This window comes from Mytilus californianus, unplaced genomic scaffold (assembly GCF_021869535.1).
Source record: "Mytilus californianus isolate M0D057914Y unplaced genomic scaffold, xbMytCali1.0.p SCAF_8, whole genome shotgun sequence".
Lineage (NCBI taxonomy): Eukaryota > Metazoa > Mollusca > Bivalvia > Mytilida > Mytilidae > Mytilus > Mytilus californianus.
Window position 1 is genome coordinate 98,002,904 of NW_026262734.1, and position 15,805 is coordinate 98,018,708.

At 30.8% G+C, this 15,805-nt stretch overlaps 1 protein-coding gene across 3 annotated transcripts in view; it reads right to left on the reverse strand.

The window, feature by feature from the left end:
* Positions 1-919: 919 nt before the first annotated feature.
* LOC127712253 (coronin-1B-like) overlaps positions 920-15,805 on the reverse strand; it is a 37,369-nt gene continuing 22,483 nt past the window's right edge. For 2 of the 3 annotated variants that reach the window (XM_052218583.1, XM_052218582.1), the window contains 5 exons: positions 15,374-15,519; positions 13,903-13,963; positions 12,930-13,031; positions 11,952-12,122; positions 920-5,927 (listed from right to left, as the gene is read on the reverse strand). In XM_052218583.1, the coding sequence (XP_052074543.1) occupies positions 5,727-5,927; positions 11,952-12,122; positions 12,930-13,031; positions 13,903-13,963; positions 15,374-15,519 (681 nt within the window). In that variant the 3' untranslated portion in view covers positions 920-5,726. Of the gene's footprint in view, positions 5,928-10,103; positions 10,257-11,951; positions 12,123-12,929; positions 13,032-13,902; positions 13,964-15,373; positions 15,520-15,805 lie in introns of all 3 variants that reach the window. The other variant, XM_052218584.1, reaches the window with a different exon arrangement.

Below are 15,805 nucleotides of genomic sequence, written 5' to 3' on the forward strand. Positions count from 1 at the left end.
CACAAGTTATTGTCATGAAACTAGAAAAATGCTTGTTTTTTGCCCCTAATTCCTAATATTTTGAGGCAATTACCCCCAAAATCAATCCCAGCATTCCCTTTGTGATATGGAATCTTGTGGTACAATGTCCGAGAGATCCATACACTAACACACAAGTTATGTCTGGAAGTTACAAAAATGCTTATTTTTGGCACCTTTTTGGCCCCTAATTCCTTAACTGTTGGTACCAAAACCCCCAAAATCAATCCCAACATTCCTTTTGTGGTATTGAACCTTATGGTAAAATTTCATAGAGATCCATTCACTTAAACTAAAGTTAGAGTGCGAAAACCAATGTGTCTTCGGAAGACGCCGGACGACGACGATGACGCCAACGTCATACCAATATACGACCGCAAAAATTTTGCGGTCGTATAAAAACGGCAAAATTTCCTTAAAATTACCAATTCAGGGGCAGCAACCCAACAACGGGTTGTCCGATTCATCTGAAAATTTCAGGGCAGATAGATCTTGACCTGATAAATAATTTTACCCCGTTAGATTTGCTCTAAATGCTTTGGTTTCAGAGATATTAGCCAAAATCTACATTTTACCCCTATGTTCTATTTTTAGCCATGGCGGCCATCTTGGTTGGTTGGCCGGGTCACCGGACACATTTTTTAAACTAGATACCCCAATGATGATTGTGGCCAAGTTTTGTCAAATTTGGCCCAGTAGTTTCAGAGGAGAAGATTTTTGTAAAAGTTAACGACGACGGACGCCAAGTGATGAGAAAAGCTCACTTGGCCCTTTTGGCCAGGTGAGCTAAAAACTGCACGCCACAAAACAGCCAATAATGCTGAAAGTGGTGTTAAACACCAAAATCTATCAACCAATCAAACGTTCAGGAAACTTTTGGCATAAATCATAAGACAGGCTGTTAATTTAGAGTACGATTTTATTGCTGTATGATTATATAATATACAAATGATCATAGCATAACTATTTATAACGGACATAAATTTTGACAAGTTCCATACTGAAAAACAAGTAAATTATGGCTCAATGTAATTATATCATACTGTAAACTAGTTGCAAAAACTACTTTGAATATTTGACTTGGTGCATTTATTTTCACATTTTTCTTTGAAAGGAGTATTTTTTGTGAAACTAAGTACATGACAGAAATGTTCAAATACCATTATGGTTACAAATCTGAGTCATCCTCATGAATTCAAATATGTGCCAATTTTTTTTGAATATACATCAATCATGAAAATAATTACTCATAAGAGTAGAGCTAGCCAATTAAGGGCATGGTCATCATTCTCTAAGATAAAAGGTTGGAGTTCATAATCATCATTCCCCAAGTTGGAAAGTCAGAGTTTATAAAAACTAACTTGTCTCCTACTTTGTAAAATAATGGATTATACTTAGAAAATACATCTATAAGAGAAAACTTGTACATGTGATTTTGCTGAAATAATGATATTATAAATATTTGACTGAAACAAATTTGTCTCAATTTTTCCATTTGTTCCTGGAAAAACAGAATTAACATAATTTTCCTCATGAGACAGTTTCAATCCTGTTTTAGGTATAAAAATTCAAAAATAAAAGTGCTTTGGTTATTTATTTCTATTTTATTTGTGCATAAAATATACTATTAGTGAGGTGGGGAAAAAAATAATTCCACAATGATAGAAAATTGAAGATGAGGAGTATTTTGTTAAATGTGTATAAAATAAGCAGTTCTATGTGAATTTCTTTTAATATTAAAGCAAGATATAATTTACCTAACACAACACTACAGAGTTTCTGTATGGTTATTGAATGACTTGCTGTAACACAAATTAGGTTTCTTTCTCATGTTTCATAGCCATATATAGGCTATAGGAGAGTTTTCAATGTGGAGGTTGAAAATGTAGTATCACATGACATTTTTTCTATGCATCTGTGTAGAGTTTCACGCGTTGAATTTAACAAATGGAATGATTTCAACAAACTTCCACTTAATATACTCAGCAACTTTTCTATTTGAATATCTAACCCTGGTGAAAACCTATGATTAGGAGAAATTACCCATACATTGATATTTCATTCTAAATTACCCATACGTTGATATTTCATTCTTTTGATGTTTTGTTGGTCCCAACACTGCATAGATTTCTGAGGTGACCTGTTTGTGTAAAATGGGATGACTCAGTAAAAACAGCCATCTCAGAACTCATATCTTATTTGTCTTTTCATACTGATTTCTTATTAGAGCATACATTACAGTTCTGGGAAATTTAACCTTCCTTTGTGCCACTTCTATCTTTTTCGAACACAGTCTGAAGTTGGAAAGATTCCAATAGGAATATTTTAATGTAACCTTGAAACTCTGAGATAAGCTGTCATTATTGAACTAACAAGTCTATGGTCATAAAAACATTTACATCACCTTTCTGTAGGAATTTAACTCAATATGAGTTGAAATAAACTATAACTAGTTTCACTCTTCTCATATTAGAAATATCTATTCACATCTATTCAAATACTAAAAAACCCAGACAGTTCAGCCAGAGAAAATCGCACAACTCACTGCTCAACAAACATATTTAAGACACAGAGATGTAATGTGAAGATTACAAACTAAAAGTAACAATATTAGCTCTTTTTGTGCTTGGGGGAAAAAATGCTGTCAGGAAACAGTATGAAATTTTTTTCAAGCAATCAAATCATCCACAGATGTCTGGAAATAACACAACAGTTATTTGTTTGTACAACTTTAAAAAAATCTAATACCAATACTATTTCAATGAAATGAGGGCAACTTGATATTGGTATAGAAAAGTGTGTAAAATAATTTCTTTAAGGTTTTCAAAGTATAAATTCCCTTTTATTTCCAACTAGTTCCTTAATCAAATTGAATGTGATGCCTGAATGACTTAAAATTGATATCTTCAGTTAATCACTGTTAATGTTTTAAAAATTGTGAGCTTAATAACTAAAAGTATATTATTTATATCAAAAGTTCCTTACAGTAAAGAAAATAACTGAGAGAAGGTTTACATTTCAAGTTCCTTCTGTCACAGAAATAATAGGTGTATTTTAATTACAACTTTAAATAAAAATGAACATTTCAGAATTTCATTTTAACAAAGAAAATCTACAAGTTCATGTATATAAGACATATTTTAAATTCATTCATGCTTTTTTTCAATATTTTGCAAAGGTAGATTCCTATTCAAGTACATAAATTCTACTCAATTCTGACTGCAAACAAATAAAACTATTATTTGAATGACATAGATTGAATGTTTATGAACCAAACTGAAAGAAATAGCTGCAACTATTTTTAGTTTAACAATTAAGCAAAAATCTATATAAAAAACACTTAACACAAGACTGGAACATAGCAATCAAAACCTGAGAACATATAAATCAAAAATATATATTGTTCCTCCACATTGTAAGCACGTCATATACAAAAATAATCATTTTCACAGTCTATATCTAATCTGTACAAGGGAAACTATATTTACAAATAAATATTAACATACAAGCCTTGGAATGCTCAGAAAAAGTCATGACTTATCAATAGTTTATAAAAAGAACCTATAAGATACTAAAAATTTCTAATTTTATCAAATTATAACTATTACAATTATGTATATGGAATTTGTTTGAGTTTTCATCACAGAATGGTGTACATTCAAGATATATATGTTGCTCAGCACATCATCCAATTATATTAATAGCTCAAAGGTTACATTTTTCCATATATCTCGCAGAAATTTGTTTTTCAGAAATTTTACCGATTTCAATAAAATTACAAATATTGAAAACATTAAAATAAAAAAAAGAACAGAAGCTAGTCCATGTTATTCAAAAATATAAAAATAAGAAGATTTGGTATGATTGCCAATGAGAACTATCCACCAGAAACCCCAAAAAATTTTGGACAAACTTATAATCATGAACAAGTCATATGATCTATGAGGTCAAAATCAAAAAGTCCAAAATATTTATCAACTTTGATTTCAAGAGACTGACTCAAAATTATTATCTAACATAATTTATGTTTTCAGCTAAACAAATGATTTCAGCACAAATGTTAAAAGGTTTCAACATACAAATATAAGCTGGTTGCTTAAGACTATATATTTTTATATTAAAGTGGGTGCGTGGAACTTGGACATGCAGTAATTTAATAGATATCTGGACTAAAAGTAATGATCCTATTGCCAAGTAATCTGAACATAAGAACATTTCTGAAAAAAGTTTACTTTTATTCTGTCTCATTTTTATTAATCTGCATTTGGATAAAGTGAATCAATGCCTTACTTTGGAAAAAAAAGTGGTTGGGCAACACTTCATTAGTCTGGGAAAAAAATCAATGACCGTCTCTCTGAAAACTTCCTACAAAATAAGCATACCAAACAACAACATTTGTACAGACACTTAAAGCCATTTTCAACAACAGTAACATCCAGGGGAAAAACAAACAAATCTGTCACAGAGTTCATAGCAATCAACAAAAACAAAGCACTTTTTATTTGCATAAATGCATAAATGAATGACAAAAACAATAACAAATCTAAGTCTACTTGAAAAGTTTTGCAATACTTGATTTTCTGCTAGTAAAAATTCTAAAAATGTTTTCTTAGGATCTGAGTTCCACCTACTGTTGATACATAGTTATCTCTCTTTGTTATAACTTTTATATTTACTATCTCCTATGAACTAAGTTTATATAAAAAATGATATACTCAAAACTACAGCTGACATCTATTTCATTTGGTATTCAAAATACAAATATGGCTATATGAAGTATACTAATGGTTTTCCGATTCCCCTGCAACAGGAACAAAATTTGCCTTCATTTCAAGCCAATGAATAACGGAAGACAAACCAAAATCATTAATTCTGTGATGGAAGCTTTCATTCCCCAGTCTTTTTTATTGAAAATTGCTAACTGGGAATAAAATCATGCAGACGCCATGGAACACTGGCTTCTTGAAAGATATTGTCCTGTCAGAGAAAAAGTTCATGTATGATCATGATGATTCATGTCAATTTTAAGTCTAGTAATAAAAAAAACTTGTTTTAAATTAGCTATGGAAAACTCTTTTAAAATCAGAAATGAGAAAATGAGCGAATCAAATTTGAATGGCTAATAAAACATTTGAAGGCTTCTCCATGATGTATATCCTCTTACAGTTCACGGGATGAAATGACACTTGAGTATCTAAGAGCCTTTGACCAGCATTTACTGACTATAAAAATAACATTTCCGAATCTTACAAAAAAAAAATCAAGTATTGAAATCTTTAATATGATAAAATTGCATGTATGATGTATTTGGCAGTTATGGGAATTTCATGATCAGCAGCAAAATTTGATCTGAAATATTTCCTTGTTCATTAGTAAAAAAATCTATTGCTATACCAGTTTTTAAAATATAGTTTTTTTTTTTAACCCAACTGAAAAAAAAAAGTATTTTTGATTAAAAAGCATTTAATTTTAAAGCAAAATTTTTTCATAATATTTAATTCTAAATGTTTAAACTGTTTCACAGTTAAAATGCCTGTGTAAGTCATGCATATCCAATATATATAAAGTAGTGCTTAATATATATATTTTTTGCCAGCATTTTAATAAATATACATTGCTTAAATACAAAATGTCTTAAAAAATAGAGAAATGTTAAAACACTAAATCTTAACCAGCAGCCATTTTGATTTTAACTGTCGTCTGCAGCATTAATTATCATCAGCCTGGTCGACAGCATTTTCTTTGTCGACCTTATCGTGACCTAATGTTTCATCATTTTCTATTACCCCACTACTGTTTGCTGCCTGTTCAAGGGAAAGAACTCTTTCCATTAAATCCTGAATAGTTTTGTTCTGTTCTCCAATTACTTTCTTTAACTGTTGGATTTCCTGATTGACTGCTGGTGATTTCTGAAAAAGGGGGGAAACAATATAAAACAGATGTATTAAAATATACAAAAAATAAAAATTACACACAATTATAGCCTTCTGTTCAACTAACCATGAGATAAAATAGACCTATAGTAGTACTAACCAAGGCCAACAACTCGTGCTAAAATTGATTTTGGTTTTGCCAATTTATAAAGACTGTAGATATAAAATTTAATATACGTTTTAATTGAAAAAAAAAATTAAAATATTTGAATCACCTGTATATCCAATGATGTAATAAAAAAAAACTAAAGACAAATATTATAGGGTTATAGCATGAATAATGGGGATAATTGTCCTGAGTAGATTATTATTTTTGTACAAGCTTACAAGTGCAATTTCTTTTAAACGAGGGATAACATTCAACAGAAGTAAAAAATATAATCCTTTTTATCATATGGTAAATCTTGCAGGACAAGAACATCATGCTTACTTCGGGAGAACGTCACCATTTTGTCGCGAGTGACTTCTTGCAATATCCACTACTACTGCACACTAGATTTTGATTACGTTCTACATGGAATTCAGAAGTTAATGTACAACACTCTGTTTTATAATATTTTCCATTCTACAAACATCTTACTCTTCTAAACTGTAAAATTAACACCTAAGACATTTCTTATTCTGCTACCAATTAAAACGTGCAAGCCAAACTTCACTAACAATCAGAATTTTGGAACACTAGCTAAGATATGTTTCTATGTATCATGCATGTCTTGCTCAAAACTTTCATTTAAAAAATATAAGGATATATCAAATTTAGTAAGCAGAATTTAACCTCAATCATAGTGTTGATACAGTCTAGAAATTTGTTCACCGGCAACTATAGCACAACCATGCTGAAAGGAGTGTCTGTTTGAGGATGCAGGATGTATAAATATGCAGCCACCTCTCATCAAAATGGAGTGAAACCCTATGCCAGGAGAGTGTCTTATCTCTCTGTACATAAAAAAATCCTAGCAATAACTCTTTTCTAAGAGGCCATAGATGACCTGTTGCAAGGGAAATTTCCCGCTACCAGTAAAGTCCTGTGTTTCTAGTGGAAATCGAAATTACCAATAAACCCCCTAATTACTGTATTCGGGCTTGTATAGTTTGCACTGGAACATTGTCCTCATCCCCCTTCTCACCATGAGAATTCAGGTAAAAAACACTTTTTGTAACTATTCGAAAACGTCTAATGAAACTCCGATAATTTCAAATCGTGTGTGATTGTTCGCGGTATTTTCATGGAAAAACCTGTTTTCCATCACCAAATAGAAGTTGACAATGATTGTAATTGATCTTAGAACACTTCAAGAGTGTTAAAATAAGTCAAAATCACAAAAAAAAAAAACAATTGAGAAACTTGTGTTTGTTAAAACTGGAAGTTAGAATAGCATGTGTAAATGAAAGTAAATACGGTGAGAGTGTACGCAAAATCCGTACTTAATAGATATCACTAGAATACTACTTTGAAAGTAGAACAGTTCCATCCTTATGTAAAATAATGTTTAACATATCCATCACATAAATGTTTGAAGGATCTCAAGCTTAAACTAAACACATGCGTCAGTATGAAACACCAAAACGGAACAAATAACCAATTACGTTTTGTAGCTTATACATCGTAATGCATAAGCTGGTTCCCAGCTGACTTGTACACTTTTTTGTTCCATAAAAATTCAAGCAGATTCCAGTTTATTTTATGCAATGCAGTGAAAAACCAGAAATTTGTAGTGAAGCATTTAATTTCGTAATTTATCAGTTTATATAAGATATTGAATAAAAATTGCATATTAATATGGATTAGGTAAATTATTACTTTTGAAAATGATAAGAGCGCCCTCTACAATTTCAATAACAAACAAACCTCGCGAAATCGGAATTTTTCTCTTATTTCTTGCTTATCGTACTCTATAATCCAAACCCCTGTATGGCAGGTTCAATTTTGGAGAATAAAAAACAGTGGAATATACAAGCCTGAATTCGGTAGCTTATTTTTTGAATTTTTAATTATCCTCATTTGGCATGAAATATTTGCAAATGGACTTTAACCATACAACAAAAGATAAACAATTTAATAGTTCCAAAAAAAATTTCATAAAAGAAAGATAACAAAGGAAAGGACAAAGTGCTATGTACATATTTTTTTTTAACATATTCATATAAATTCTAATAAACAATTATTGTCTAACTTCTGTAGCATAAATAATTGATCATACTGAATTGCAAAAACTTCTACTGTGGATTCGTTTATTTTCATGGATAGAGGAAAAAGATATTTTTGTGGATATTTCATTTTCGTGGCTTTGTCAAATTCCGTATACAAGCCTATCAAAAATGTTTTCTTTGTTGAACATTTAGATTCATTGTTGACCTATACCCACAAAATGCACGAACATTAGTATCCCACAAATAAAAAAATGAGTATGCAGTATATCAGAAATTCTAGACAAGTTCTGCTTCAAAATAATAAAGCAATATTCATGTATGTAGGTCAAAGCTGAAAACAATTTCATTCATATAAATATGCATGTGAACTTTAAGCTGAAAAATATGCATGTGAAATCTAACCTGCCATCTCTGAAACAAAAGAAGGAACAATCTATTAATAACTATTCTACTCCTCAACCGTTAAACTATTCTACTCCTCAACCGTTTAACTATTCTACTACACAATCGTAAAACCAAACACCAAATCTAACATTAGGTATAGGCCACAACAAACAAACCAAAACTGTCATTAGAATGTTATGGAACATTCGTGTCTTGTAAAAAAAAAGTTTTTAAATTGTTCCTTTTTTGATACACAATTTCTGTTAAGGCACAGTCATGACAGTACTTCTAATGGACAGTCAATTTGTTTCGTGTGGCCATATATTACTGTGTAGGTTTTGACAAACTAAAATGAAACTAAAATCTAACAGGGCTTTTCAAATATAATCTAAAAATAAATATACTTTGTTAGGCATCTCTTTTACTATTTATTTCCTATATAAATATTTTAAGGTGCAAAGTATTATATTGCTTGTGTACACAAATCAACCATAGGCATAGCAGGTGGAACAGTATGTGTGAACCAAAAACCATGTGCATGTTCTTTAACTGTGAAATTCTGTAAAAGGTACCAGTTCAGTCTGGTTTACAGATAGGAAGTGTGAAATACTGTGGATTAATTATTATTGGTAGGTACCAATTTTCGTTGATTGAGGAAAATTTACATTTTCGTGGATACTTGATTTTGTACTTTTGCCAAAGTCTGCATACAAGCCTTTAGAAAATTTGTAATTTGTTGAACATTTAAATTCATGGTTCTCCTATACCAACGAAATTCACGAAATTTGGTATTCCACAAATAATAATGAATCCACAGTACTGTGGAATAGTGTGGATTCATTATTATTGGTGGGGTCCCAATCTTTGTGGATTGTATTGGTAAATCTTTACCACGAACTTGAGTATTCAATAACATTGAAATCTTCCAACCACAAAATCAAGTATCCACGTAAAAAGGTACCAATGAAAATAAACAAATCCACAGTATCTGACTGGTACCATGAGCAATGACTGGTACCATGAGCGATCTGTGTATACAAGGTTAGCTGCTGCAATGCATAGAAAAAGCAAAGAATTTCAGGCATAAAAGCAAAGAAGCATTGCCAAGTATATCTAATATAAAATCAGTGAAAAACATACTATTAATACAACATCAAATGAATCTGAAAATGCCCTCATTAAAAAACAGTGAAAATGAACAAAATATTTGGAAGCTTTCACATAATTTGCTTGCTTGTTCATTAAAATTGGTTTAAAAAAAAACGTAAATTACAAAAATATGCAATATCATTCTAAATCTTAATTTATAAGCACAGATATGCTATTTACTGCCTTCAAAATATCTATAATACACAAAAACTTGAAACAAAATATTCAGACACAAAAAATAATATATACTTCCTCTCATAAAAGTATGAGTCCCTTCGTTAACAACGAAAAAAAATTAAAAAATGTTATTCATGCAATTTCTATTATTTTCAAATAAATGTGTTATTACATTTTATTCATTTTCACTGCTTAATTTTCTAGAATACTAAAAAAAGAAAACAAATTCATGCAAAGCACTCCAACTAAAAAATGATAATACACAACACACCAAAATAGAAATATGTATACATTTTAGCACTTTTCTCCGTTTTCTTCTTCTTCTGTGGAATTTCCTTCATATTGAGCTAATTTTTCTTCTAATGTCTTTATGCGTTTTTCATGTGCTTTAACTATTAATTTGAGTTTCCGTATGTCTTCAAGAATACCTTGTGGATCAAATCCCTGTTATACACAAATAAAATACAAGATATGCATATACATTATTAAAAGTCATGCAAAAGTAGAAAGACAGAAATGAGATTTGAAATTATGATTTAGCATTGCCTAGCTTAATTTTTCATTCTATTCTCAAATAATTTTCTTAATCTTATTGTTCAACAAAATGCTTCGGACTTTGAAGAAACAAGGGGATAAAGTATACCCCCACTAGTTATTATTAATTTGATGAATAAACCATGCTCATCAGGTATTATAAAAATTCAAAGTATTGTAAAACAGGAAGTGACTGCCTGGCAGATCTGATAATCACTTCCACAACACACAATATATTTTAACTCAACATTTTAAGGTTCCTGTTGAGAAATAAGCAACGAAAAAAGGCAAACATATTAACAATTACAATCTATCAAATAATTCTTAACTGGACTTTTTTAACCCCCTTTTCTCCCTATGCAATCATTTTAATGATTTTACAATTTTTGAACCCCTCCCTCTGACAGTTAATTGTTTAGAGAGCACCATAGACATGATAGATATTAATACTTCAGAAAGTTACATCAAAATGCAAGCTTTAGAACAGGCTTTTAAGCTATTAGCATCGAAAGCATTGACCATTAATCTTTTAGTTGATGTAAGCTTGATGGTCAATATAGTTACATGCTCAATTGAGATATTTGATCCTGTTTATTGTCTGAATCGACGACAAAAGGACTAGACAAAAGATTTCAACTTTAATATCTTCTCTATACAAAAATATCAACAATGCATCATGTTTGGTCACACATTTATTTCATTTTTCTATCTACTAGGTAACTTCATAGAGCAATGGGTACACATTAATTCCATTTTTCTATCTACTTGGTAACTTCATAAAGTAAAAGGTGATTTTCGAATATACATATGTATATAGACCTATGAATGATCTTTTTAATAGGTAATTAAATGTTTGAATAATTGTTTATGCTTCAATCTTTTTCTTTTGATATTCTTTAAACGTTTTATAAAAAGCACAGTTAACATGCTAAAATAAAGAATATATACATGTATACATATGAATATGTTTCTATTAGTTAGATGCCTTTGGAACTTTTCTTCTTTTTACTTTCCTTTATAAATAGCATGAATTATAGTCAATCTGCTTAAAATACAGATTCTGCATCCATGTTATAATTACTAAGATCTGACAACGCTCTTCTCTACTTTCTATTCTGGTAATTATCACATCAACCAATGATAATTCTTTTTCCAAATTCTTTTAAGGCGTGTATCAATGAAATTTGGTGTAAGGGCTGTTCCATAAAAACATACATGGGACCCAGGGAAGGCACTTCCAAATCTCAACTATGGGTGTGTGTCATCTATGTATTTGCATAGTGGAAATGTAAGTGAAAATTTTAATATGCCTCTATAGGTGGTTACCCCATTTTTAAAGTGCCTTCCCTGGGTATCATGTATGTTTTAATGGAACAGCCCTAATATCAAACAGCAAAGACAAGATGAATATCATCGTTCTCTTATATAAGTATGACCGAAGTGAGAGCTGAGTATATTTGTATATGACCTATACATACCGATAATCTTATTTTGAAATTTGGTGTAAATCAAACAGCAAAGACCAGATGAATATCATCATTTTCTTATAAAAGTCGGAATGACAAGAGAGAGAGACAAGTAGATTTGTATATAACCTATACTAACCGGTGGTAATGCTGCACCAGATTCCTCGGGAACTGCCACCTCTTGCACTGACGACCTGGCTGGAGTTGCTGCTGCAGCTGGTTTGTGGATAGGTTTATCTAATATATTGGACTTTCTTACAACTTTCAACTGTTCCTTTTGTGTAGGTACATATTCATCTTTCAGGGAGATCTGTTAGAAAGTAAAAAAGGGTCAAAACAAATCCATGTGCACCTTTTGATGGCATGTATCGTCAAGTACAAAAAAGGAAGGTGCAACTAATCTTCCTCTTCAACGAAGTAGCAAAATCAGACTAATAAAAAAAATCACACGCTTGAAAAGACATGATTTTATTTGAATTTTAGTTGTCATGAGCTGTTCATTTGAAGATATTTATAGAAGAATCATTTAGACTTATATGGTTCTGTAAATTCACCAAAAATAAAACTGTTGAATAGAACCAGTATTAATTTAATATTTTTTTTATCCTCAAAAAGGTGTACTGAAAATGTAAACAGTCTCAACTTCTGTGTAGTTTTGCTGTTCTATATTTGTTGTCATAATAAAACTGTATAAAGTGTATATAACTTATGAAAAAGAAATATGTTTTTATAGTTTTAACATTTTATCCTGACAGCAAATCAACGATATTTTGAAATATGTTGATTTTAGGGTAAATTGGGACTGCTAATCATACCTTTTTCTTATGTGCCCTTTGTTGGGGAACTGTCAAGGCTCTCAGCATGTACAAAAGGCCTTGCTAACTTCTACATTATTTGGTCTTTGGTGGAAATTTGTCCCATTGACAATCATATCACAAAACATCCCCTTGTTAAACCTCATCTTTAAGCAATATAAATATAGAAAAGAAAACATGAAAATAAAATCCAGCAAACAAGTTTAGCCCAGAATATCATAAAATTTAATCTCCACACAAATAAAAATCTTGACAGTGTCTCTTTCTGTTCATATCTTCCACATTTCAAAACAAGTACTTACCAGAATTGGATCTGATTTTTTCCCGGCTAACCATTCATCTGCAGTGACAGATGGTGTATCTCCTGCTGTGTCAGGGTAAAGGTCATCTTGGAATAATTCAGACTAACAAAAATATAATAAATTTGTAATAAATTGGTTAAAAAAATATCACATGTGAAAAAAATCCTGTAATTTCACTCCTCTAACATCATACCAAAAAGGGGAATAATTCAGACTAACAAAAATTAATAAAATTGTATTACATTGGTTGCAATGAAATACCTAGATTTCCGGTTAAAAAAATTTCACATATAAAAGAAATTTGATAATTTCACGTCCCCTGAGTATTTATGAAACGTTAACGACATTGCTATCAAAACCAGGCAAAAGGACATAGAAAAAGATATAATTTCTTGCATTACTTCTTGAATAATTTTCGATATCTGAATTCTTGGATTAGTTAATTTTTTTTAGTTATAATAGAAATTATCAACTGCATGATACACCAATACAGTTCATATTGAAATTATTGCAAGAATAAAATGGAATATTTAGATGGCATAATGTTACAAGTTAGATAAGTGTGTACAAATCAATAGAGTTAAGTATACGTGTTACCAGATTTTAGTTTGGGAGAATATGATTTAATTAGTTAGTTGTATTCAGCTTTGACAGAGAATGTAATTCAGTGGTTGTCGTTGGTTGTTGTCTGTCGTATATGTTTTTCGTTTATTGTTTTGTCATCAATCAGGCCATTGTTTTTTCACGTTTGAATTGTTTTACGTTTTAATAATTTCAGGGACTTTTATAAGTGACTTTACATATGGCTTTTGCTCACTGTTGAAGGCTGTCTCATTGGCAATCCTACCACATCTCCGTATATTTATATAAATGAAAAGTTTTTCTTCTATGGTATCTACCTTTACCTGAAATTGTTTCTTTCTAATAAGGAGGAGGAGAGAAGAAAATCAGAATATCTGTACGTAATACATACCTTTCTAGGAACAGTCATTGGTATAACTTCACATAGCCCACCATTGTGTAGTTTATAAAATCTAAAAGAAAGAAATGAATCTTTGTTCTTTTTTTTGTTTACTATCTTCATCTTTCCTACACTAACTTACACCCTCTGAGAGTAACATGTTCAAATTAATCTCTAAACTTTAATTAATATACTGTAAATTCAGAAATTATTGTCATGTTTTTATCAATGCGAAAAATGCAAAAGTATCAGGTTTGCAATAACAAAAACTTGCATTTATAGTTTCAGGAGTGATTTTCCTTCACAAATGTTTTGCAGTCGCATTAATTAGATCTCACATTTTTACCAGAAGTCAGTGATTCGCAATAATAAAATCATACACATTAATTCCTAAATTTACAGCATTCAAATTTTTTATACTAGGAAGTCTACAAAAAAATATAAATAATTTCAGAATATTAAAGCAAAAATGGCTGAATTTTGGACATGTTGGATAAAGAATTGAATTCAAGTAGGCTACTACTACTACTACTACTGCAGGCATGACAGAGGTTTTTGACGACCTTGACTTCCCAGGAATGTCTTTAATTATTGTTTGTAGGTATCAATGTCCCTGTGTGGCCTCGGTGGTCGAGTGGTCTAAGTAGTTACTACTGTAATCACTGGCCAGTCAACACTGAGGTTGTGAGTTCAAACCCCGCTTGTGCAATCGACTCCAATCTTAATTGACAAGAATTGTCAGTTTTCCTATCGAAGGTTGGTGGTTTCCTCCAGGCACTCCTGCTTCCTCCACCAATAAAAACTGGCCGCCACGAAATAGCCCAAAAGCGGTGCTTAAAAGTGGCGTTAAAACACCAAAAATCAAAAATCAAATCAATGTCCATGGTCATGTGTTACAGTACAAAACTTAATTTCATATTAACAGAATTAAATGGTGGGGTTTTAACTTTTATACAATAACACAATTGAGTTCTCATAGTTAAAATTTTGAAAGCTAAGGCAAATGATTTCTTTAGACAACAAAAGCATGAAAAGCTACAGGTATATTACCAAAAGGAATTTAACTAAAAGACACACTTAAAATTGACATGGAAAAAATCATCAACCTTCTTCTACCAATTTCCAGTTGCAGGCTGGATTTTTACTGTAAATTCAGAAATTATTGTGTGCATTTATTATTGCGATTTTGTCATTTCAGACTAGAATGCGATTTTAATTTTTGCGATATTGAGAAAAATCCTGTTTAATTCATTTGCAATATTGAGAAAAATCCTGTTTAACATGTTTAATTCATATAAAAAATTTCAAAATGCGATTTTAAATTATTGCGATTATAACCCTGCTGTTGCATTTTTCGCAATAATTTCTAAATTTACATTTTTTGTAGTTCTTTGCTGAATTACTACAAACATTCAGCACATAACTTTCCTTAATAATAAAGAAGTATTATTATAATTATATTGATTCCATATATTCTTTTTACCTAGCTATTTCACAATTATTGACATTAAGTCCTCGTTTAGGCATGTAGCCAAACCCTCTCTGTGCATCCTTGCACTGGTACAAGTTTAAGTAATGTACATAAGGAGCTTCATCTGTTACCTCGTAATATCTTATAATACTGTCACCCTGTAAAACACCACATAATTAAAACAGCAATCAAGGGAAATATCAGATAATTAAGGGCATATGATACAGTAGCAGAGGCAGATAATAACTCATTTCAGTTAAAAGTATGATACAGTAGCAGGGGCAGATAATAACTCATTTCAGTTAAAAGTATGATACAGTAGCAGGGGCAGATAATAACTCATTTCAGTTAAAAGTATGATACAGTAGCAGGGGCAGATAATAACTCATTTCAGTTAAAAGTATGGTTTTTGCATGAAATAATGAATAGTAATGATAAATTCAC